This window comes from Engystomops pustulosus, chromosome 10 (genome assembly GCF_040894005.1).
Source record: "Engystomops pustulosus chromosome 10, aEngPut4.maternal, whole genome shotgun sequence".
Classification (NCBI taxonomy): Eukaryota; Metazoa; Chordata; class Amphibia; order Anura; family Leptodactylidae; genus Engystomops; species Engystomops pustulosus.
The window spans coordinates 103,279,333-103,305,907 of NC_092420.1; the positions used below are offsets into that span (position 1 = coordinate 103,279,333).

At 44.9% G+C, this 26,575-nt stretch overlaps 1 protein-coding gene across 11 annotated transcripts in view; it reads left to right on the forward strand.

Moving 5' to 3' along the window:
* The first annotated feature begins 5,112 nt into the window (after nucleotides 1-5,112).
* Nucleotides 5,113-26,575, forward strand: part of ACOT11 (acyl-CoA thioesterase 11) — a 42,578-nt gene continuing 21,115 nt past the window's right edge. For 7 of the 11 annotated variants that reach the window (XR_011850151.1, XR_011850152.1, XR_011850150.1 and 4 more), the window contains exons 1-8: nucleotides 17,428-17,691; nucleotides 20,184-20,347; nucleotides 21,551-21,620; nucleotides 22,470-22,530; nucleotides 24,017-24,118; nucleotides 24,225-24,360; nucleotides 24,545-24,704; nucleotides 25,563-25,682. Coding sequence is in view for 6 of the 11 variants with exons in the window: in XM_072126767.1 (XP_071982868.1) it covers nucleotides 17,669-17,691; nucleotides 20,184-20,347; nucleotides 21,551-21,620; nucleotides 22,470-22,530; nucleotides 24,017-24,118; nucleotides 24,225-24,360; nucleotides 24,545-24,704; nucleotides 25,563-25,682 (836 nt within the window). In the remaining 5 variants the exon portion in view is untranslated. Of the gene's footprint in view, nucleotides 5,228-17,425; nucleotides 17,692-17,764; nucleotides 17,918-20,183; nucleotides 20,348-21,550; nucleotides 21,621-22,469; nucleotides 22,531-24,016; nucleotides 24,119-24,224; nucleotides 24,361-24,544; nucleotides 24,705-25,562; nucleotides 25,683-26,575 lie in introns of those variants that run through there. The other 4 variants (XM_072126771.1, XM_072126769.1, XM_072126770.1 and 1 more) reach the window with 4 other exon arrangements.

A 26,575-nucleotide genomic window follows, 5' to 3' on the forward strand; every position in this document is an offset into this window, starting at 1 on the left:
GTTATAAAACACAATTATATTGTAATGCAAATGCTTAGAGAAGGCAGAGAGGCCGATGTGCACTGCAGGTGTCATGGGCTCCTGTAACCTGTCTTTAGTGAAAATGAGGTCCCTGGTGACAGGTTCCCTTTAAAGGGGTTGTACAGCGGTTGTTCTAAAACAGCGCCGCACCTGACCATGGGTATTGTGTGGTATTGCAGTTAAGCTCCGTTCATTTCTATACAGCTGAGCTGCAATAACAGCACAACCCCTGGCCGGGTGTGGCGCAGTTTGTGTAAGAAAGTGATTGTGTTTTTCAACCTCCGGACAACCCCTGGGCAAGTGTTTCCAAGAGCTCCATACGCAGCGGATGAGCATGCCCACTAGTGCCCCCATCCTGTAATAAAGGGATACGTGTCATTGGTGAGAGGACAAGCCGCCCCTTATATATGAGTATATACATTGTATACGGTGTCCTCTCCTCTGGTCCTCTGTTATTCCTCCTGGGAATCAGTGGGTAGTGATAGATGTGACCGTACAGACAGACTGGACATTGTGTGACTGCGCAGATTCTCTGGTTATTGATGTATTTCCCGGATTTCCAGGAGGAATAACAGAGGAGCGGCACAATGCGGAGAAGATGCTACGGAAACAATGCGGATGGCCCCACGTACGTCATTGGCGGGTGTGTGTGACGCCAGATGTTGCGGGGCCTGGCGATGGGCGCAGAGCACCTCGCGGTGTCACCATGACGCCAGCTGTTACTGTGTCACACACTTGTCTCACTGACTACAGCGCTAACCAGGGCGCCTTGAAACTGCCCTCGCCGGCCTGTGATTGGTGGAGGCGTGCGTGTGACGCCGCGAGCTCCCCCATCACCAGGAAGGAGATTGAGAGCAGGATCCCAGGAGGACGCATCTCCCCCTCCTCCTGTAACATTATCCCGCTCCCCCACCCCCTGCGCTCCACGTGTGGCCCTATTCTCCTCCCTGCTCATGTACCAGACATCACCAAAACCTCCGACATCCACACGTTATATGCCCCAAGACGGGAATGATTTATCCCAATCCTTATATTATATATTCCCGGTCACACGTTATATCCTGTAAGACGGGAATGATTTATCCCAATCCTTATATTATATATTCCCGGTCACACGTTATATCCTGTAAGACGGGAATGATTTATCCCAATCCTTATATTATATATTCCCGGTCACACGTTATATCCTGTAAGACGGGAATGATTTATCCCAATCCTTATATTATATATTCCCGGTCACACGTTATATCCTGTAAGACGGGAATGATTTATCCCAATCCTTATATTATATATTCCCGGTCACACGTTATATGCTGTAAGACGGGAATGATTTATCCCAATCCTTATATTATATATTCCCGGTCACACGTTATATGCCACAAGACGGGAATGATTTATCCCAATCCTTATATTATATATTCCCGGTCACACGTTATATCCTGTAAGACGGGAATGATTTATCCCAATCCTTATATTATATATTCCCGGTCACATGTTATATCCTGTAAGACGGGAATGATTTATCCCAATCCTTATATTATATATTCCCGGTCACACGTTATATGCTGTAAGACGGGAATGATTTATCCCAATCCTTATATTATATATTCCCGGTCACACGTTATATCCTGTAAGACGGGAATGATTTATCCCAATCCTTATATTATATATTCCCGGTCACACGTTATATCCTGTAAGACGGGAATGATTTATCCCAATCCTTATATTATATATTCCCGGTCACACGTTATATGCCATAAGACGGGAATGATTTATCCCAATCCTTATATTATATATTCCCGGTCACACGTTATATGCCGTAAGACGGGAATGATTTATCCCAATCCTTATATTATATATTCCCGGTCACACGTTATATCCTGTAAGACGGGAATGATTTATCCCAATCCTTATATTATATATTCCCGGTCACATGTTATAACCTGTAAGACGGGAATGATTTATCCCAATCCTTATATTATATATTCCCGGTCACACGTTATATGCCGTAAGACGGGAATGATTTATCCCAATCCTTATATTATATATTCCCGGTCACACGTTATATCCTGTAAGACGGGAATGATTTATCCCAATCCTTATATTATATATTCCCGGTCACACGTTATAACCTGTAAGACGGGAATGATTTATCCCAATCCTTATATTATATATTCCCGGTCACATGTTATATGCCACAAGACGGGAATGATTTATCCCAATCCTTATATTATATATTCCCGGTCTCACGTTATATCCTGTAAGACGGGAATGATTTATCCCAATCCTTATATAATATATTCCCGGTCACACGTTATATCCTGTAAGACGGGAATGATTTATCCCAATCCTTATATTATATATTCCCGGTCACACGTTATATCCTGTAAGACGGGAATGATTTATCCCAATCCTTATATTATATGTTCCCGGTCACACGTTATATCCTGTAAGACGGGAATGATTTATCCCAATCCTTATATTATATATTCCCGGTCACACGTTATATGCTGTAAGACGGGAATGATTTATCCCAATCCTTATATTATATATTCCCGGTCACACATTATATGCCACAAGACGGGAATGATTTATCCCAATCCTTATATTATATATTCCCGGTCACACGTTATATCCTGTAAGACGGGAATGATTTATCCCAATCCTTATATTATATATTCCCGGTCACACGTTATATCCTGTAAGATGGGAATGATTTATCCCAATCCTTATATTATATATTCCCGGTCACACGTTATATCCTGTAAGACGGGAATGATTTATCCCAATCCTTATATTATATATTCCCGGTCACACATTATATGCCACAAGACGGGAATGATTTATCCCAATCCTTATATTATATATTCCCGGTCACACGTTATATCCTGTAAGACGGGAATGATTTATCCCAATCCTTATATTATATATTCCCGGTCACACGTTATATCCTGTAAGACGGGAATGATTTATCCCAATCCTTATATTATATATTCCCGGTCACACGTTATATCCTGTAAGACGGGAATGATTTATCCCAATCCTTATATTATATATTCCCGGTCACATGTTATATCCTGTAAGACGGGAATGATTTATCCCAATCCTTATATTATATATTCCCGGTCACACGTTATATCCTGTAAGACGGGAATGATTTATCCCAATCCTTATATTATATATTCCCGGTCACACGTTATATCCTGTAAGACGGGAATGATTTATCCCAATCCTTATATTATATATTCCCGGTCACACGTTATATCCTGTAAGACGGGAATGATTTATCCCAATCCTTATATTATATATTCCCGGTCACACGTTATATGCTGTAAGACGGGAATGATTTATCCCAATCCTTATATTATATATTCCCGGTCACACGTTATATCCTGTAAGACGGGAATGATTTATCCCAATCCTTATATTATATATTCCCGGTCACACGTTATATCCTGTAAGACGGGAATGATTTATCCCAATCCTTATATTATATATTCCCGGTCACACGTTATATGCTGTAAGACGGGAATGATTTATCCCAATCCTTATATTATATATTCCCGGTCACACGTTATATGCTGTAAGACGGGAATGATTTATCCCAATCCTTATATTATATATTCCCGGTCACACGTTATATCCTGTAAGACGGGAATGATTTATCCCAATCCTTATATTATATATTCCCGGTCACACGTTATATGCTGTAAGACGGGAATGATTTATCCCAATCCTTATATTATATATTCCCGGTCACACGTTATATGCTGTAAGACGGGAATGATTTATCCCAATCCTTATATTATATATTCCCGGTCACACGTTATATCCTGTAAGACGGGAATGATTTATCCCAATCCTTATATTATATATTCCCGGTCACACGTTATATCCTGTAAGACGGGAATGATTTATCCCAATCCTTATATTATATATTCCCGGTCACACGTTATATCCTGTAAGACGGGAATGATTTATCCCAATCCTTATATTATATATTCCCGGTCACACGTTATATGCTGTAAGACGGGAATGATTTATCCCAATCCTTATATTATATATTCCCGGTCACACGTTATATCCTGTAAGACGGGAATGATTTATCCCAATCCTTATATTATATATTCCCGGTCACACGTTATATCCTGTAAGACGGGAATGATTTATCCCAATCCTTATATTATATATTCCCGGTCACACGTTATATCCTGTAAGACGGGAATGATTTATCCCAATCCTTATATTATATATTCCCGGTCACACGTTATATCCTGTAAGACGGGAATGATTTATCCCAATCCTTATATTATATATTCCCGGTCACACGTTATATCCTGTAAGACGGGAATGATTTATCCCAATCCTTATATTATATATTCCCGGTCACACGTTATATCCTGTAAGACGGGAATGATTTATCCCAATTTTTATATTATGTATTCCCGGTCTCACGTCTCCATCTGTGTTTGTCAGCCGTTTAGCGCAGACCGTATGTGGACCACAAGTCGCTGATACGATTGTCCCCATAGACTTTGCTCTGGTCGGTATAGAGCAGGGGTCACATGGGGTTTGTTTTATACCAGGGACCAATGTTTGCCCCATGATCCGGCAGCAAAAATCTCCTGTTCTCAATTCTGAGCTCACCCGGTACATGACCCTCGCGCTAGGGTCAACATCCGCAAAGAGTTTGTATGTTCTCTCCGTGTTTGCGTGGCTTTCCTCCGGTTTACTCCCACGCTCCAAAAACATCCTGGTAGGTGATTAGATTGTGAGCCACATTGGGGACTGGGACTGATCTGGCAGCTCTGTGCAGCGCTGCGGTATCTGTGTGCGCTATATAATGGAATTATTATTATCATGTCCTCTTCCTTCCACACCGCCCATTTATAACGCCCCCAATTATTCCCCATTTCCTGTCACACTCATCTATAAAGCCTCTGGTTCTGTACTTACCCTCCTTTCATTTTACTGTATATACTCAGCATTCCCTGATCCTGTGCACATCTCTTCTCGTGCAGCTCTCAGGTCGCCAGGCGCCGTGTGATGACATCATCAGGCTGCTCACAGCTGCAGCGGAGAAGAGACGAGGGCTGAGAGGTGAAATGTCTGATCATCCAGACCCCTGGTAATTGGGAAAACTGGAGACCGCAAGTCTCCCGCCCCCTACCCGAGCTCCAGGATCCACAGACCACATTCACACAAGGTATTTTTCAGCTGCATTTTTAAATACAAGAAGGAGGAGCTTGGCCAAAATTTTCACCAAAAGGAAACGCAAAACATTCCAAAACGCCTGTAATTCAGTAGGAATGTAGTTGCGTTTTGCCTTTTGGCCGAGTCCTTCCCAGTGGCATTTGCAGAACCTAAAATCACTGGCCAGAGATGGGGACGTCAGAGATCACAGGTTTGGTCTGAAGAATCCATCAGACTGAACTCACTTCTGGGCGACAGGCTTCAGATGACGGACGTCGTGTAGACACCGGAGATGTCAGCCAGGGGCTCATTACTCGCTGTGCATGGGAAAGACGTGCATGCTCGGCCAGGTGCATGCTCAGCCATGTGATGTGTCAGATAACAGCTATAAGATCCGTACGGACCCTCAGTGGATCCAAACTGCTGCTTTTAGGGACCATACGCATCCATACATGACACAGATTCTCCCTACCTGATGATATCGGGTCCTGGGGAGAGAAACCTTCCTAAAGTGGTTCCTAAATGAAGAAGACGGAAACTCATGTTACAAAGATGAAATCAGGAGTTTCCAATAACAAATTCTACACCTAGAGAAGGATTTTCCATAGAATATCCCATCGTCCTCCGCTGTGTGAAGACGCGTGGGGTACGGAATATCCAGCATCAGATAATAGATGGACGGATCTGGAGGCGCTGATCCGATCTCGAGGCGCTGATCCGATCTGTGCGGAGGGGAATTTGATTTATATAGGGGGTAGAATAAAATTAACCCATTAAGGCGGTGATCACATTGGACTGGTGATACTCTGCAGACGCACAGGGGCGGGGGAGGGGCGGCTGGCGTGGATGACCTATTGGCAGGTCCATTATTGCTCTGCTCCTTATTGTTACGTCTTTGTAGCAGGAGACGACCCCTTCCTCCCAGCGACAATGTAACCGCTGCGCCACTTCCAGGTCCCACACGTGGAGGACTAGACGTGAGATGGATAACAGGGCGCCGGGTCACACCAGGCTACAGGTTTATGAAGGTGCAGGTTATTCCTAAATAAATACATAATCCGAAGTTTTCTCTGTTTCCTTGTCTACATTTTTATATGGCGGTGCCTACATTCAGGGAGGATTTTGTGAGTCTGGGGGTCCGGCTGCGGGGGACGGGGCTGCAGGATCTTTTGTCATCATCAGGAATAGAACAGAAAACGCGTTTCCTTGTTTTGCTGTTTTTGATTTAAATTTGGGAAAGACACAACTGCCCCCTAGAGGAGGATGCGGGGATGACACCAACTGTGAGGTCTAACCGGGCAAACAATGGAGGGGAGACTGGGGCAATCGAGAGACTATGGAGGGGAGACTGGGGCAATCGACAGACTATGGAGGGGAGACTGGGGCAATCGAGAGACTATGGAGGGGAGACTGGGGCAATCGAGAGACTATGGAGGGGAGACTGGGGCAATCGACAGACTATGGAGGGGAGACTGGGGCAATCGACAGACTATGGAGGGGAGACTGGGGCAATCGAGAGACTATGGAGGGGAGACTGGGGCAATCGAGAGACTATGGAGGGGAGACTGGGGCAATCGAGAGACTATGGAGGGGAGACTGGGGCAATCGAGAGACTATGGAGGGGAGACTGGGGCAATCGACAGACTATGGAGGGGAGACTGGGGCAATCGAGAGACTATGGAGGGGAGACTGGGGCAATCGAGAGACTATGGAGGGGAGACTGGGGCAATCGAGAGACTATGGAGGGGAGACTGGGGCAATCGAGAGACTATGGAGGGGAGACTGGGGCAATCGAGAGACTATGGAGGGGAGAGTGGAGCAATAGAGAGACTATGGAGGGGAGACTGGGGCAATAGAGAGACTATAGAGGGGAGACTGGGGCAATAGAGAGACTATGGAGGGGAGACTGGGGCAATAGAGAGACTATGGAGGGGAGACTGGGGCAATAGAGAGACTATGGAGGGGAGACTGGGGCAATAGAGAGACTATGGAGGGGAGACTGGGGCAATAGAGAGACTATGGAGGGGAGACTGGGGCAATAGAGAGACTATAGAGGGGAGACTGGGGCAATAGAGAGACTATAGAGGGGAGACTGGGGCAATAGAGAGACTATAGAGGGGAGACTGGGGCAATAGAGAGACTATAGAGGGGAGACTGGGGCAATAGAGAGACTATAGAGGGGAGACTGGGGCAATAGAGAGACTATAGAGGGGAGACTGGGGCAATAGAGAGACTATGGAGGGGAGACTGGGGCAATAGAGAGACTATAGAGGGGAGACTGGGGCAATAGAGAGACTATAGAGGGGAGACTGGGGCAATAGAGAGACTATAGAGGGGAGACTGGGGCAATAGAGAGACTATAGAGGGGAGACTGGGGCAATAGAGAGATTATAGGGGGGAGACTGGGGCAATAGAGAGACTATAGAGGGGAGACTGGGGCAATAGAGAGACTATAGAGGGGAGACTGGGGCAATAGAGAGACTATGGAGGGGAGACTGGGGCAATAGAGAGACTATGGAGGCAAGGGGGGGGAGGGGTGCAGGGGTAATAAAGAGACTATGGAGGTAAGTTGTGGGGAGTGCAGGGGTAATAAAGTGGGGGAGAGACTGGGGGGCGGGGGGGGGGGGGGGAATGGAGAGATGATGGATTATAAATAATAGTAACAGACCATATAAAGCCGCCATATAGTCCGATATAATGGGGAATCCAAAGGACTTTTACCCAACTGACTATAAGGGAGACGGAGGCTCCAGACAACTGCCCCAGCCTGAGGAACTGCCCCAGCCTGAGGAACGTCCTGGAGCAGATTGGGATTTCTTACCTTCTGGAATAAGATTATTCTATAGGTTAAGAGTCCCGACATATTTATACAACTGAGGATAATACACACAGTGATGTCACAGTACAGGGATTATACACACAGCGATGTCACAGTACAGGGATAATACACACAGTGATGTCACAGTACAGGGATAATACACACAGTGATGTCACAGTACAGAGATAATACACACAGTGATGTCACAGTACAGGGGATAATACACACAGTGATGTCACAGTACAGAGATAATACACACAGTGATGTCACAGTACAGGATAATACACACAGTGATGTCACAGTACAGGGATAATACACACAGTGATGTCACAGTACAGGGATAATACACACAGCGATGTCACAGTGCAGAGATAATACACACAGTGATGTCACAGTACAGGGATAATACACACAGTGATGTCACAGGACAGAGATAATACACACAGTGATGTCACAGTACAGGATAATACACACAGTGATGTCACAGTACAGGGATAATACACACAGTGATGTCACAGTACAGGGATAATACACACAGCGATGTCACAGTACAGGATAATACACACAGTGATGTCACAGTACAGGGATAATACACACAGTGATGTCACAGTACAGGGATAATACACACAGTGATGTCACAGTACAGGGATAATACACACAGCGATGTCACAGTACAGGGATAATACACACAGTGATGTCACAGTACAGGGATAATACACACAGTGATGTCACAGTACAGAGATAATACACACAGCGATGTCACAGTGCAGAGATAATACACACAGTGATGTCACAGTACAGGGATAATACACACAGCAATGTCACAGGACAGAGATAATACACACAGCGATGTCACAGTACAGGGGATAATACACACAGCGAGGTCACAGTACAGAGATAATACACACAGTGATGTCACAGTACAGAGATAATACACACAGTGATGTCACAGTACAGAGATAATACACACAGCGATGTCACAGTACAGGGATAATACACACAGCGATGTCACAGTACAAGGATAATACACACAGCGATGTCACAGTACAGAGATAATACACACAGTGATGTCACAGTGCAGAGATAATACACACAGCGATGTCACAGTACAGAGATAATACACACAGCGATGTCACAGTACAGGGATAATACACACAGCGATGTCACAGTACAGGTATAATACACACAGTGATGTCACAGTACAGGGATAATACACACAGTACTGTCAAAGTACAGAGATAATACACACAGTGATGTCACAGTACAGGGATAATACACACAGCGATGTCACAGTACAGGGATAATACACACAGTGCTGTCACAGTACAGGGATAATACACACAGTGATGTCACAGTACAGAGATAATACACACAGTGCTGTCACAGTACAGGGATAATACACACAGTGATGTCACAGTACAGAGATAATACACACAGTGATGTCACAGTACAGGGATAATACACACAGTGATGTCACAGTACAGGAATAATACACACAGCGATGTCACAGTACAGGGATAATACACACAGCGATGTCACAGTACAGGGATAATACACACAGCGATGTCACAGTACAGAGATAATACACACAGTGATGTCACAGTACAGGGATAATACACACAGCGATGTCACAGTACAGGGATAATACACACAGTGCTGTCACAGTACAGGGATAATACACACAGTGATGTCACAGTACAGAGATAATACACACAGTGCTGTCACAGTACAGGGATAATACACACAGTGATGTCACAGTACAGAGATAATACACACAGTGATGTCACAGTACAGGGATAATACACACAGTGATGTCACAGTACAGGAATAATACACACAGCGATGTCACAGTACAGGGATAATACACACAGCGATGTCACAGTACAGGGATAATACACAGTGATGTCACAGTACAGGGATAATACACACAGTGATGTCACAGTACAGGATAATACACACAGCGATGTCACAGTACAGGGATAATACACACAGCGATGTCACAGTACAGGATAATACACACAGCGATGTCACAGTACAGGGATAATACACACAGCGATGTCACAGTACAGGGATAATACACACAGCGATGTCACAGTACAGAGGTAATACACACAGCGATGTCACAGTACAGGGATAATACACACAGCGATGTCACAGTACAGGGATAATACACACAGTGATGTCACAGTACAGGGATAATACACAGTGATGTCACAGTGCAGGGATAATACACAGTGATGTCACAGTACAGGATAATACACACAGTGATGTCACAGTACAGGGGATAATACACACAGTGATGTCACAGTACAGGGGATAATACACACAGTGATGTCACAGTACAGGGATAATACACACAGCGATGTCACAGTACAGGGATAATACACACAGTGATGTCACAGTACAGGGATAATACACACAGTGATGTCACAGTACAGGGATAATACACACAGTGATGTCACAGTACAGGGGATAATACACACAGTGATGTCACAGTACAGGGGATAATACACACAGTGATGTCACAGTACAGGGATAATACACACAGCGATGTCACAGTACAGGGATAATACACACAGTGATGTCACAGTACAGGGATAATACACACAGCGATGTCACAGTACAGGGATAATACACACAGCGATGTCACAGTACAGGGATAATACACACAGCGATGTCACAGTACAGAGATAATACACACAGTGATGTCACAGTACAGGGATAATACACACAGTGATGTCACAGTACAGGGATAATACACACAGTGATGTCACAGTACAGGGATAATACACAGTGATGTCACAGTACAGGGATAATACACACAGTGATGTCACAGTACAGAGATAATACACACAGTGATGTCACAGTACAGGGATAATACACACAGTGATGTCACAGTACAGGGATAATACACACAGCGATGTCACAGTACAGGGATAATACACACAGTGATGTCACAGTACAGGATAATACACACAGTGATGTCACAGTACAGGGATAATACACACAGCGATGTCACAGTACAGGGATAATACACACAGCGATGTCACAGTACAGGGATAATACACACAGCGATGTCACAGTACAGGGATAATACACACAGCGCTGTCACAGTACAGGGATAATACACACAGCGATGTCACAGTACAGAGGATAATACACACAGTGATGTCACAGTACAGGGGTAATACACACAGTGATGTCACAGTACAGAGATAATACATACAGCGATGTCACAGTACAGGGATAATACACACAGTGATGTCACAGTACAGAGATAATACACACAGTGATGTCACAGTACAGGGATAATACACACAGTGATGTCACAGTACAGGGATAATACACAGTGATGTCACAGTACAGGGATAATACACACAGTGATGTCACAGTACAGAGATAATACACACAGCGATGTCACAGTACAGAGATAATACACACAGCGATGTCACAGTACAGGGATAATACACACAGTGATGTCACAGTACAGGATAATACACACAGTGATGTCACAGTACAGGGATAATACACACAGTGATGTCACAGTACAGGGATAATACACACAGCGATGTCACAGTACAGAGATAATACACACAGCGATGTCACAGTACAGGGGATAATACACACAGTGATGTCACAGTACAGGATAATACACACAGTGATGTCACAGTACAGAGATAATACACACAGTGATGTCACAGTACAGGGATAATACACACAGTGATGTCACAGTACAGGGATAATACACACAGTGATGTCACAGTACAGGGATAATACACACAGCGATGTCACAGTACAGGGATAATACACACAGTGATGTCACAGTACAGGATAATACACACAGTGATGTCACAGTACAGGGATAATACACACAGCGATGTCACAGTACAGGGATAATACACACAGTGATGTCACAGTACAGGGATGTCACAGTACAGGGATAATACACAGTGATGTCACAGTACAGGGATAATACACAGTGATGTCACAGTACAGGATAATACACACAGTGATGTCACAGTACAGGGATAATACACACAGCGATGTCACAGTACAGGGGATAATACACACAGCGATGTCACAGTACAGAGATAATACACACAGTGATGTCACAGTACAGGGATAATACACACAGTGATGTCACAGTACAGGGATAATACACACAGTGATGTCACAGTACAGGGATAATACACACAGTGATGTCACAGTACAGGATAATACACACAGTGATGTCACAGTACAGGGATGTCACAGTACAGGGATAATACACACAGTGATGTCACAGTACAGGGATAATACACAGTGATGTCACAGTACAGGGATAATACACACAGTGATGTCACAGTACAGGGATAATACACACAGTGATGTCACAGTACAGGGATAATACACACAGTGATGTCACAGTACAGGGATAATACACAGTGATGTCACAGTACAGGGATAATACACACAGTGATGTCACAGTACAGGGATAATACACACAGTGATGTCACAGTACAGGGATAATACACACAGTGATGTCACAGTACAGGGATAATACACAGTGATGTCACAGTACAGGGATAATACACACAGTGATGTCACAGTACAGAGATAATACACACAGTGATGTCACAGTACAGGGATAATACACACAGTGATGTCACAGTACAGGGATAATACACACAGCGATGTCACAGTACAGGGATAATACACACAGTGATGTCACAGTACAGGATAATACACACAGTGATGTCACAGTACAGGGATAATACACACAGCGATGTCACAGTACAGGGATAATACACACAGCGATGTCACAGTACAGGGATAATACACACAGCGATGTCACAGTACAGGGATAATACACACAGCGCTGTCACAGTACAGGGATAATACACACAGCGATGTCACAGTACAGAGGATAATACACACAGTGATGTCACAGTACAGGGGTAATACACACAGTGATGTCACAGTACAGAGATAATACATACAGCGATGTCACAGTACAGGGATAATACACACAGTGATGTCACAGTACAGAGATAATACACACAGTGATGTCACAGTACAGGGATAATACACACAGTGATGTCACAGTACAGGGATAATACACAGTGATGTCACAGTACAGGGATAATACACACAGTGATGTCACAGTACAGAGATAATACACACAGCGATGTCACAGTACAGAGATAATACACACAGCGATGTCACAGTACAGGGATAATACACACAGTGATGTCACAGTACAGGATAATACACACAGTGATGTCACAGTACAGGGATAATACACACAGTGATGTCACAGTACAGGGATAATACACACAGCGATGTCACAGTACAGAGATAATACACACAGCGATGTCACAGTACAGGGGATAATACACACAGTGATGTCACAGTACAGGATAATACACACAGTGATGTCACAGTACAGAGATAATACACACAGTGATGTCACAGTACAGGGATAATACACACAGTGATGTCACAGTACAGGGATAATACACACAGTGATGTCACAGTACAGGGATAATACACACAGCGATGTCACAGTACAGGGATAATACACACAGTGATGTCACAGTACAGGATAATACACACAGTGATGTCACAGTACAGGGATAATACACACAGCGATGTCACAGTACAGGGATAATACACACAGTGATGTCACAGTACAGGGATGTCACAGTACAGGGATAATACACAGTGATGTCACAGTACAGGGATAATACACAGTGATGTCACAGTACAGGATAATACACACAGTGATGTCACAGTACAGGGATAATACACACAGCGATGTCACAGTACAGGGGATAATACACACAGCGATGTCACAGTACAGAGATAATACACACAGTGATGTCACAGTACAGGGATAATACACACAGTGATGTCACAGTACAGGGATAATACACACAGTGATGTCACAGTACAGGGATAATACACACAGTGATGTCACAGTACAGGATAATACACACAGTGATGTCACAGTACAGGGATGTCACAGTACAGGGATAATACACACAGTGATGTCACAGTACAGGGATAATACACAGTGATGTCACAGTACAGGGATAATACACACAGTGATGTCACAGTACAGGGATAATACACACAGTGATGTCACAGTACAGGGATAATACACACAGTGATGTCACAGTACAGGGATAATACACAGTGATGTCACAGTACAGGGATAATACACACAGTGATGTCACAGTACAGGAATAATACACACAGCGATGTCACAGTACAGGGATAATACACACAGCGATGTCACAGTACAGGGATAATACACACAGCGATGTCACAGTACAGAGATAATACACACAGTGATGTCACAGTACAGGGATAATACACACAGCGATGTCACAGTACAGGGATAATACACACAGTGCTGTCACAGTACAGGGATAATACACACAGTGATGTCACAGTACAGAGATAATACACACAGTGCTGTCACAGTACAGGGATAATACACACAGTGATGTCACAGTACAGAGATAATACACACAGTGATGTCACAGTACAGGGATAATACACAGTGATGTCACAGTACGGGGATAATACACACAGTGATGTCACAGTACAGAGATAATACACACAGTGATGTCACAGTACAGGGATAATACACAGTGATGTCACAGTACGGGGATAATACACACAGTGATGTCACAGTACAGGGATAATACACAGTGATGTCACAGTACAGGTATAATACACACAGTGATGTCACAGTATAATATTCTCTCTCTCTCCTGCAGTAGGGTATATGCTGTATATATATATTATTGAGCAGTTGTATTTCTGTGACTACCTGGAATTTCTCCACCTGAATAATCTGCCAAACCCAATATCTTATTAGCACAGATATTTGCAGTTGCACCTTAACCGATCATTGAGAACATTAACCCTACAAACCTCTTATACGTTTTTTTGTCTGATTCCCAAATGATTTCTAAAACTGTATAATACAAAATTTATTTTTCATAGCAACCAATCACAGTTCATCTCTCATAGCTTAAAATGGCCTTGAAAAATGAAAGCTGAGCTCTGATTGGTTGCTTTGGTCACCGTCTGTGGATACTGAACACCCAAAACACAATGATGGGGGATTTATGCAAGTGTCTGAGGTAAAACTGTTCTGTCCAATCAGAGTTCAGCTTTCACTTTATAAACAGATGTGGGAAAATGAAAGCTGAGCTATGATTGGTTCTGCCCTCAGACACCATGTAAGATCCCGGCCTACGACTACCTCAGGCCTCTTCTGCTATTACTGTCCGCATTGTTACCTCCCAGATATCATGTGCTGAGGTGACTGTCAACGAAATTCTGCCCGATAGTTTCCGACATAGTCACCCCACATCAGAGTAACACCAGAGTAACAATACTTTACAAAGGCCGATTGTCTGTAGTGGGGTTTTAATGCCATTGTTATAAAGCAGCCATTATCCAGACTAAGGCTGCATTCACACTGCCGTACGGGCAGTGTACGTACGTATATACGTCCTGTATACGTAACCCCATAGACGCCAATGGGCGCCATACCATTCTGTACCCTGTGGAAAGATTGGACATGTCCTATCTTTTCCCGCCATACAGCGCCTTTCCCCATGTTACTCCATGGAGAGGGGCGGGGGTGAGCGGCGTTCACCCCCTCCTCCTCTCCCCGGCATCGACGTATGCCCGCTGTGCTACGGTATGGCGGGCACACCTGTGTGTGTATGTAGCCTTAGGCCCCATCCACACTTGCGTTTTTTACGTGCGTGTTCCGCTGGTGCTTTTGACGCGCAGAACTTGCATTGCACTCTGACCCATTGTTTTCAACATGCGTTCTTAATGCAATTTCAATGCGTTTTTCATGCATCAATTGCAATAGAAAAAAAAGACCTCAGCCCTGAGTCCTTTCACGCGCATTACCTGCACTCGAAAAACGCATCGAAATTGCATTGAAAACGCATGTTGAAAACTGAGACACTGAACAAACTCTGACTGAAAACTGATTGAGCTCGGATGCAAAATGTCCGTTTTTCACTGACCAAACCCTGATCGCCCCCTGATCAGACTCTGACGTGATCTGCAACGCGAGTGTGGAAGGGGCCTTAGGGTGAAGACACACGTGGCATTTTTAACGATCTGAAAACGTGCTAACTAAAAACGGCCCAAAAACGCCACGTGTGTCTTCACCCTTAGGCCCCACTCAGAGGTTACACTGGGCGCTTGACTTTTAGGCCGCAGTCACACGTGCTCTACTGTTGCATTCATAACGTAACACTAAAGCGCGCGGGGGGTAAACCACAACCCAATCGCATATTCGTTTTTAGGGAAACGCATGCGATCAGTAACCAAGAGTTCAGTAACACTAGCGGAACGTATGACCACGGCCTGATGGGATTGTACCACGTTGATGATCCCCTTTCCACAGGATAGCAATATGTTCCGTTGCGATGCGTTTGCTAGGACCTCTGATAATTACAGTAATGGGGGTCCAGTCCATGGCGGGCCGAGCATCTATCATACTCCTTCCTCCATATTATACTACAGGAGCGTTCACTAATATCCGGCACTTCCATGGTATTGAATGTAGATCCGAACACATTCTACACCTGCAGATCCATCAAGTAGTGAGAACTGGATCCCCATTCTTATGATCAGGGGGGATCCCAGCATTCAGATTACTTCCTGTCCTGTGGATAGGGAATAACGGCGTTAACTTGGTACAATCCCTTTAATGTGATTTACATTAGACAAACAAGTTATTACATTACAAAAATCCCCGAGTATAAAATAAAGACATTTTCTACAAACTTCACTACATTCATATTGTCTGGCACTGGACGTTACACAAACTTTGTGGTGGATTTTTTGGTGACAAACATGTTCTATTCTCTCACGAGCCAAAGCCACAGAGGTTTTTTCTTATGATGTCGTGTCTTTTGTGGTATTTTCTAGCGATCTTCCTAGATGTTCAGAATTTCCCTGACAAGTCGTCTATTTCTATTCTCATCCAATTTTGGCTGAAAAATAAACTGCATCAAAAACTGCACCGTGTGAATAAACCCCTAATCTCACAATTGCACATTGACCGCCCCAGTCTTGGCATGGACACGTAGCTCCGGATGGATCACATTTAGGATTGATGTAAAACGTATTTCGGCCAAACAAGTTGGGTTCTGAATGAGGAAGTCGTGAGGAGTTTTCTGGCGTCTGTAGTGAATGCTAAAATCTGCCCTTTAGTAACCTCAGAGGAAGCGACACAGCGACACGTCGCAACAACAAACCAACAGTATCCAAAATGATTCTGGGATTAGGTGTCCTCTACATCTGACCCCCAATGACCCCAATCAGTGATGTAAAGGTCCTCTTCCCAGAATTCCTCAGTGCTGTCAGCCTTCCACATGCTCTGCACTTACTTAAAGTGGCAACGTCTGCGAACCCAAAATCCTCTATTCATGGCAGATCCTCCTGGGGGCCTTGAGTTTATTTACAGTTTTTCGCATTTTGGGGTCTCACAGGAAGGAGCAGCTGATATAATTAACTCTTTATAGCCCGGGGATGGACCCCAGGGTTGTTATAGAGCAGCGGTGATAATACACAGCACTGTGATCTGGGCTCGGTACAAGTTGCCTCCAGATGTTCTGTCTTTTGGGAAAGGGGTGCGTAATTCCAGCTTTTCTCAGGCCATGACATACAGACGCGTTGTCGCCCTGTCCCAGGCCGGTCCTGCCGGTTTAAGGCTTGCTCCACGCCTGAGCTGCTGGATTGAGGAAGTCTTGGCGGAGGAGTGTATGGGGAGGGACTCGGATACTATGCCTCCGTCTGGGGACAGGCAGCAGGTGGAGGGACACCGACTCAAGTCATAGTAAAGTTTCCTCTATATCCGTAAACTTTCCAAACATCTGTTCCCTAATGTTAACCCTCTCACTGCCTCTCCCTTATGTCTGTCCGGCTCTGTGCACGCCTGCTATATGTTATGTAACTTCTCTCTGATGTGTGTAACTGCCCACCTGTCACTATATTGTTCTACGTAACCAGCGCTTACATTGTGTTATTACTATATGTAGCTCAATGTATAGGAGCGCTGTAGTGTGTGATACGTATTGGTCATTATATGATGTGTGTAACTGCCCACCTGTTACTATATTGTTCTATGTAACCAGCGCTTACATTGTGTTATTACTATATGTAGCTCAATGTATAGGAGCGCTGTAGTGTGTGATACGTATTAGTGATTATATGATGTGTGTAACTGCCCACCTGTCACTATATTGTTCTACGTAACCAGCGCTTACATGGTGTTATTACTATATGTAGCTCAATGTATAGGAGCGCTGTAGTGTGTGATACGTATTAGTGATTATATGATGTGTGTAACTGCCCACCTGTCACTATATTGTTCTACGTAACCAGCGCTTACATGGTGTTATTACTATATGTAGCTCAATGTATAGGAGCGCTGTAGTATGTGATACGTATTGGTCATTATATGATGTGTGTAACTGCCCACCTGTCACTATATTGTTCTACGTAACCAGCGCTTACATGGTGTTATTACTATATGTAGCTCAATGTATAGGAGCGCTGTAGTATGTGATACGTATTGGTCATTATATGATGTGTGTAACTGCCCATCTGTTACTATATTGTTCTAACCAGCGCTTACATTGTGTTATTACTATATGTAGCTCAATGTATAGGAGCGCTGTAGTGTGTGATACGTATTGCTGATTATATGATGTGTGTAACTGCCCATGTGTCACTATATTGTTCTACGTAACCAGCGCTTACATTGTGTTATCACTATATGTATCTCAATGTATAGGAGCGCTGTAGTATGTGATACGTATTGGTCATTATATGATGTGTGTAACTGCCCACCTGTTACTATATTGTTCTACGTAACCAGCGCTTACATTGTGTTATTACTATATGTATCTCAATGTATAGGAGCGCTGTAGTATGTGATACGTATTGCTGATTATATGATGTGTGTAACTGCCCATGTGTCACTATATTGTTCTACGTAACCAGCGCTTACATTGTGTTATCACTATATGTATCTCAATGTATAGGAGCGCTGTAGTATGTGATACGTATTGGTCATTATATGATGTGTGTAACTGCCCACCTGTTACTATATTGTTCTACGTAACCAGCGCTTACATTGTGTTATTACTATATGTAGCTCAATGTATAGGAGCGCTGTAGTATGTGATACGTATTGGTTATTATATGATGTGTGTAACTGCCCACCTGTCACTATATTGTTCTAACCAGCGCTTACATTGTGTTATCACTATATGTATCTCAATGTATAGGAGCGCTGTAGTATGTGATACGTATTGGTCATTATATGATGTGTGTAACTGCCCACCTGTTACTATATTGTTCTACGTAACCAGCGCTTACATTGTGTTATTACTATATGTAGCTCAATGTATAGGAGCGCTGTAGTATGTGATACGTATTGGTTATTATATGATGTGTGTAACTGCCCACCTGTCACTATATTGTTCTAACCAGCGCTTACATTGTGTTATTACTATATGTAGCTCAATGTATAGGAGCGCTGTAGTGTGTGATACGTATTGCTGATTATATGATGTGTGTAACTGCCCACCTGTTACTATATTGTTCCACGTAACCAGCGCTTACATTGTGTTATTACTATATGTAGCTCAATGTATAGGAGCGCTGTAGTGTGTGATACGTATTGCTGATTATATGATGTGTGTAACTGCCCACCTGTCACTATATTGTTCTAACCAGCGCTTACATTGTGTTATTACTATATGTAGCTCAATGTATAGGAGCGCTGTAGTGTGTGATACGTATTGCTGATTATATGATGGGGGTAGCTGACGCACGTTGCTGGTCTATAATTGTATTATTCAGTGTATTTGCCATGTCTGAATTATGTATAATGCCTGCGGTCATATATGAGGTTATGTATAGACTTTCATAGTGTAACATCTGCCATCTATAGGAATACACTACGCAACAAAAACGGATAATAACCCGACTGCAGGCGTTGCACGTAGCGCAGAGTCAATCGTGGAAACCCTCTGCCCTCTGCCCATCGCCAACATGTGAACTTATCAAATCGGATGTTAAGATTTAATTTTGGACTATGCTGTATTGTTCTCAGGTCAAGGTCGTCCCATTGTGCCATGGAGGGTAGCGACGGGGATGTACGAAACCTCACAGAGGTGCGTATGAGTCAGATGGTGCTCCCATGCCACGCCAACCACCGCGGGCAACTCAGCACCGGGCAGCTGCTGAAATGGATAGACACCGCGGCCTGTCTGTCAGGTGAGAAGGGGCCGCATGTTATTCTCCAGTACAATGCAATGCAAATGTGTATCTAATACAATGTTATGCAAATGTGTATCTAATACAATGTTATGTAAATGTGTATCTAATACAATGTTATGTAAATGTGTATCTAATACAATGTTATGTAAATGTGTATCTAATACAATGTTATGTAAATGTGTATCCAATACAATGTTATGTAAATGTGTATCTAATACAATGTTATGTAAATGTGTATCTAATACAATGTTATGTAAATGTGTATCTAATACAATGTTATGTAAATGTGTATCTAATACAATGTTATGCAAATGTGTATCTAATACAATGTTATGTTAATGTGTATCTAATCTGTATCTAATACAATGCTATGTAAATGTGTATCTAATACAATGTTATGTTAATGTGTATCTAATACAATGTTATGTTATGTAAATGTGTATCTAATACAATGTTATGTTAATGTGTATCTAATCTGTATCTAATACAATGCTATGTAAATGTGTATAAATGTGTAATACTGTCATCTAATGGGGCATCAGAGAAGATGGGTTTATGCCATACGTGACTAATAAAAGGGATTTTAAAGGACATATCCTAAGCGTTAGCCTTGCATTTCAAACCCTTTCAAGACGTTAAAGGGATATTCTCTTCTGGGCACTCGCATTCAATTTCATTAATCTGCCTTATATATACATTTCTTCAAGTAGATGTAATTAAAAAAATTTGTGAAGATGATTTCTCATAAATGTAGTTATACGGTTCCTTAGAAACAAGACTATGTCCTTGGATACGACCACCATTGCTGGAGAAATTGCAGTTTTTGTATATGAAATGTCCTGGGAGTTGCTGCAGGTCCCACAGCCGTCCTGTGGTAATGATCGCTGAATCCAGGGGGTCAGGCAGGACTGAATAGCGCATGTCTGCCAGGGTGCAGGGTGGTCATATCCAAGGAAGCTCTCAGGAAAAAATGGCTACATTTATGAGAAATTATCTTCAATAAAAGAAATGTTTACATGTGGCAAATGAATTAAATTAAAATGTGATTGTCCAGATGGGAAAACCCCTTTAACTCTAAACATGCTTTCTCGGGTCATGCTGGTATAATAGCCATCAGCCCCATGGGTAAGGCCCGGGTCACAGCGCTGTGTGGGCAGATGTGATTTCCCTATTTACTTTACTATTTCCTTCTGTCTGCAGCGGAGAGACATGCCGGCTGCCCGTGTGTCACCGCCTCCATGGACGACATCTATTTTGAGCAAACAATTAGGTACCGAACTTAAATATTCTGTAACCAAATGAAATCTAGGCATACTGCATGTATACACCGGGGCCAGGCGTACTGCATGTATACACCGGGGCCAGGCGTACTGCGTGTATACACCGGGGGCCAGGCGTAGTGCATGTATACACGGGGGCCGGGCGTACTGCATGTATACACGGGGGCCGGGCGTAGTGCATGTATACACGGGGGCCGGGCGTACTGCATGTATACACCGGGGCCGGGCGTACTGCATGTATACACCGGGGCCAGGCGTACTGCGTGTATACACCGGGGCCAGGCGTACTGCGTGTATACACCGGGGCCAGGCGTACTGCGTGTATACACCGGGGCCAGGCGTACTGCGTGTATACACCGGGGCCAGGCGTACTGCGTGTATACACCGGGGCCAGGCGTACTGCGTGTATACACCGGGGCCAGGCGTACTGCGTGTATACACCGGGGCCAGGCGTACTGCGTGTATACACCGGGGCCAGGCGTACTGCGTGTATACACCGGGGCCAGGCGTACTGCGTGTATACACCGGGGCCAGGCGTACTGCGTGTATACACCGGGGCCAGGCGTACTGCGTGTATACACCGGGGCCAGGCGTACTGCGTGTATACACCGGGGCCAGGCGTACTGCGTGTATACACGGGGGCCGGGCGTACTGCATGTATACACGGGGGCCAGGCGTAGTGCATGTATACACGGGGGCCGGGCGTAGTGCATGTATACACGGGGGCCGGGCGTAGTGCATGTATACACGGGGGCCGGGCGTAGTGCATGTATACACGGGGGGCCGGGCGTAGTGCATGTATACACCAGTCTATGTGACACTTTCTTTCTGAATTTCAGTGTGGGACAAGTTGTTAACCTGAAGACTAAAGTGAACCGTGCCTTTAATTCCAGTATGGAGGTTTGTACTGATTATGGTGGCGATAAAACACAAGGGTAACGGGTTTTTCTACCTTAAAGATAATGATGACCTGTCCTGAGGATAAGTCTATGTTCTCAGCTGATTCTGGGGGCTCTCTTCTGTGTAGTGGTCAGTCCCAGGAACTGCAGCTGAGCTCTTATTTGCTGGTTTAGAAGCAGTTTCTGACCATTATACAGCAGACGGTGCCTTCTGGTCGCAGCCTCTCCCCCTATGGACATAGCCTGGGTGTTGACTGCCCAAATAAAGTTAAACCATAAACCACCGGGAGCACAGGCCCCTTTTACCCAAAACCAATATTCGCCAATAAAAAAACACACAGAGACTTGTATTAAAGTTGAACATATGTGGGTTGACGTGAGGGTCGGCCACAGCTTTATATATTATTGTAATAAACATTTCTTATTTTTTATATTATTTTTGTATTATTTAAAACATAATTTGAACAGGTAAACAAATTTAAATACCAACAAACAAAGTGCAACAAAACCCCTCCCACCTGTATGCCTGCCAGCCAATGGGCATGTAGGCCAAATAACCCAACAAACCGCCAGCTGTGACAAAAGCAACGCCGAAAATACATTAAACAAAGGGAGGGTGGGTGGGAAACGCAATCCAGAAAGAGGGTGAGTGACGTCTGCAGCCCCTATTTAAGCTATGCCCACTTCCTGTACCACCCACGACACAAGCCCGCCCCTAGTCACGTAGCCCCCACCTCCCTGGCATACGCAGGGAGACAGAAAGGAAAGGGAAAAACCACCTCAGTCAAAGAGGGCCTATTCCTGTACTTAGAACCCCGCTAACTGAGACCCCTTTGTGCAGTCATTAGCCCAACGGCTATACGCCTCCGGGCTTGCAAGGATGTCAGTCTATGACTTGCTGATGGTCGATCCTGATGATACATCTTCAGTAGGATAAATAAGGGTGCAACGTCCTCCGTCCGGGGTCTGGCCCTATTGTGCGGGGGCAGCTGCAGGCCTTGTGTAGGGAGCAATGGAAAAAGTTTCTCAGAAGAACTGCAACCAGATAAAGTATTAAAAAAACCTTCCACTTTGGGGGATTCCAGGCATCCAACCAATGGCAGACATTGGTGCAGAATAGGATTAGCATTGTATTACATTATAATATCAGCATTGGTAACTGTAACCCTTCCCCTCAGGCGGATAATAATTACAGCTGCAATACCAAAAGTGAGAAGTAGATGGCGGCAAATAGTAAGGAATAAATAGAACAATATAGAAATCTGCATATAGAACCTTCTAGATGTAGGAAAGAGTTGGCTAAATAAAGTGTAATATTTGTAATGTCCCCGACCAGCGGGTCATTACACAGGTGATTATGGACACATGAATGAGGCCTAGACCTGCCGTAGTATTGGGTCATGGACCCAATACTAGGAGGATCCACTACTACCACTAGGGGTGAGTCCAGTGTTTGTCTAAGGTATGACATAGTATTGTGTCTTTAGGTTGGGATCCATGTCACCTCCGAAGACCTGACGAATGGAAAGGAATGGAAGGTGTGCCAGGCGTTCGCAACTTTTGTAGCACAACCACAAGGCAATAAAAAGGTGATTAATCGTGATATCAGCAAGTAACAGTAATAAATGATGACACTTATAAATAATGACACGATACAAGATGCTTCTGTCTCAATGATGTATGATTGGTCCACAGGTGAAGCTCAAACCTGTGACCCCGGTGACTGGAGAGGAGCACCTGGAGCACAGCATCGCTGCCGAGAGACGCCGCATGAGATTAGTCCATACTGACAATATCAAGGACCTGCTGACCCGCAGCACCCAGCAGGACGGTACGCATTACAGTGCCAATGGTTGCTCATTTCTATGACATTTTTGGATGTTTTGGGGTTTTCTATCCAATAACTAATCACGCAGAGGGGCAGGAAAAGCTTGTGATCGTTAGATGTAGTATCCCCCCCCCTTCACCCTCAAAGAGCGGTTACTATAAAATGTCTTTCCATGTGTAATGTGTAGAAAGAAGCCGAGAAGGTTCGGTGAATGGAGAGGTTCTGGCCCAGAAGACCCGTGTGGAGAGTGTGGAACTGGTGCTGCCCCCCCACGCCAACCATCAGGGCAATACTTTTGGTGGGCAGATAATGGCCTGGATGGAGAATATTGCCACAATAGCTGCCAGGTAGGAAATATATATATATATATTAGTCTAAATTGCACCCTCTGTCACCTTAACAGAAATGTTGAGACCCGTTGGTGCACTGGACCCACAAGTGTCCCACCCCCCACCCTTGACTACTGTACACATATTATTGGGATCCACCATCCTTTTACCATCTAGAAGACCTGGTTCCATCACGTGGGGCTCTCTCCCACCACGTAGGGCTCTCTCCCACCACGTAGGGCTCTCTCCCACCACGTAGGGCTCTCTCCCACCACGTAGGGCTCTCTCCCACCACGTAGGGCTCTCTCCCACCACGTAGGGCTCTCTCCCACCACGTAGGGCTCTCTCCCACCACGTAGGGCTCTCTCCCACCACGTAGGGCTCTCTCCCACCACGTAGGGCTCTCTCCCACCACGTAGGGCTCTCTCCCACCACGTGTGGCTCTCTCCCATCACGTGGGGCTCTCTCCCATCACGTGGGGCTCTCTCCCGTCACGTGGGGCTCTCTCCCGTCACGTAGGGCTCTCTCCCGTCACGTGTGGCTCTCTCCCATCACGTGGGGCTCTCTCCCACCACGTAGGGCTCTCTCCCACCACGTAGGGCTCTCTCCCACCACGTGGGGCTCTCTCCCGTCACGTGGGGCTCTCTCCCGTCACGTGGGGCTCTCTCCCGTCACGTGGGGCTCTCTCCCGTCACGTGGGGCTCTCTCCCATCACGTGGGGCTCTCTCCCATCACGTGGGGCTCTCTCCCGTCACGCGGGGCTCTCTCCCGTCACGCGGGGCTCTCTCCCGTCACGCGGGGCTCTCTCCCGTCACGTGGGGCTCTCTCCCGTCACGTAGGGCTCTTGGTAACCAGTTGTTCCTCTGATCCTCACAGTCGGCTTTGTCTCGCTCACCCAACTCTGAAAGTGATTGAAATGTTCCATTTTCGGGGACCGTCACAAGTCGGGGACCGGTTGATCCTGAAGGCCATTGTCAATAATGCCTTCAAAGACAGGTCAGTGATAACAGGGTGGATGTGTTATAAGAAGCTATTGGGGGTCATCTTCTATTTTAAAGACCCTCCAATTCCTGCATTTACTAGTCCAGAGCTCGGGGGAGGGGTTGGGATTGGACTATTGGGAATGGATGGTTATGGTCCACAGTATCAAGGACCTGATCAATGCCCTCAAGATGGAAATCTGACGTGACCCTAAGGGTGATGCCACACATGGTGTTTTGAAACTGTTTTTGGTCCGTTTTTAAGCACTCCATTAAAAAACGCATGCGTTTTTGACAGGTTTTCCGAATTTGCGCTATAAAAAACGCATGCGTTTTTTAATGGAGTGCTTAAAAACGGACCAAAAACAGTTTCAAAACACCATGTGTGGCATCACCCTTAGGTGGCAGAACAAAGGACACCTGAGAATTACACGATGGTGGGAATGGGACCAGGCTGGACGACACTCGGACTATACAGACAGTCCCCGGGTTATGTACTCGACGGTTTCTCTAGGTTTGTTTGTTTTTAGACAGACCCCCGTTAGGCGAGGTCCTGGGGACCCCTGTGTTCTAGGGGGAAAGTGTTTGATCATCATCAGCTACCTGGATCCCAGCGAGGAATAATACAATGTGCTGCTACAGGAATCAATTGTATCCTAACGAGACAATGGTCCACTCTGCCAGGAGGTTAATACTGGCTACTCCAGGGCCCGGGCCCCCTCTCAGAAGCTGGTGGGACAGTGATTGGAGTCCCACTATTCCTCCCCCTGGACATACCTCCATATGATTTCTGGGATTTTTGTGCAATCGCTTTGTCTGGGGGGGGGGGGGAAAGGGGGGGGAACCCTTGTGGAACCTTCTTCTCAGAAGCTGGGCCCCCTTACTGGCTGGGCCCGTGACTGGATTCCC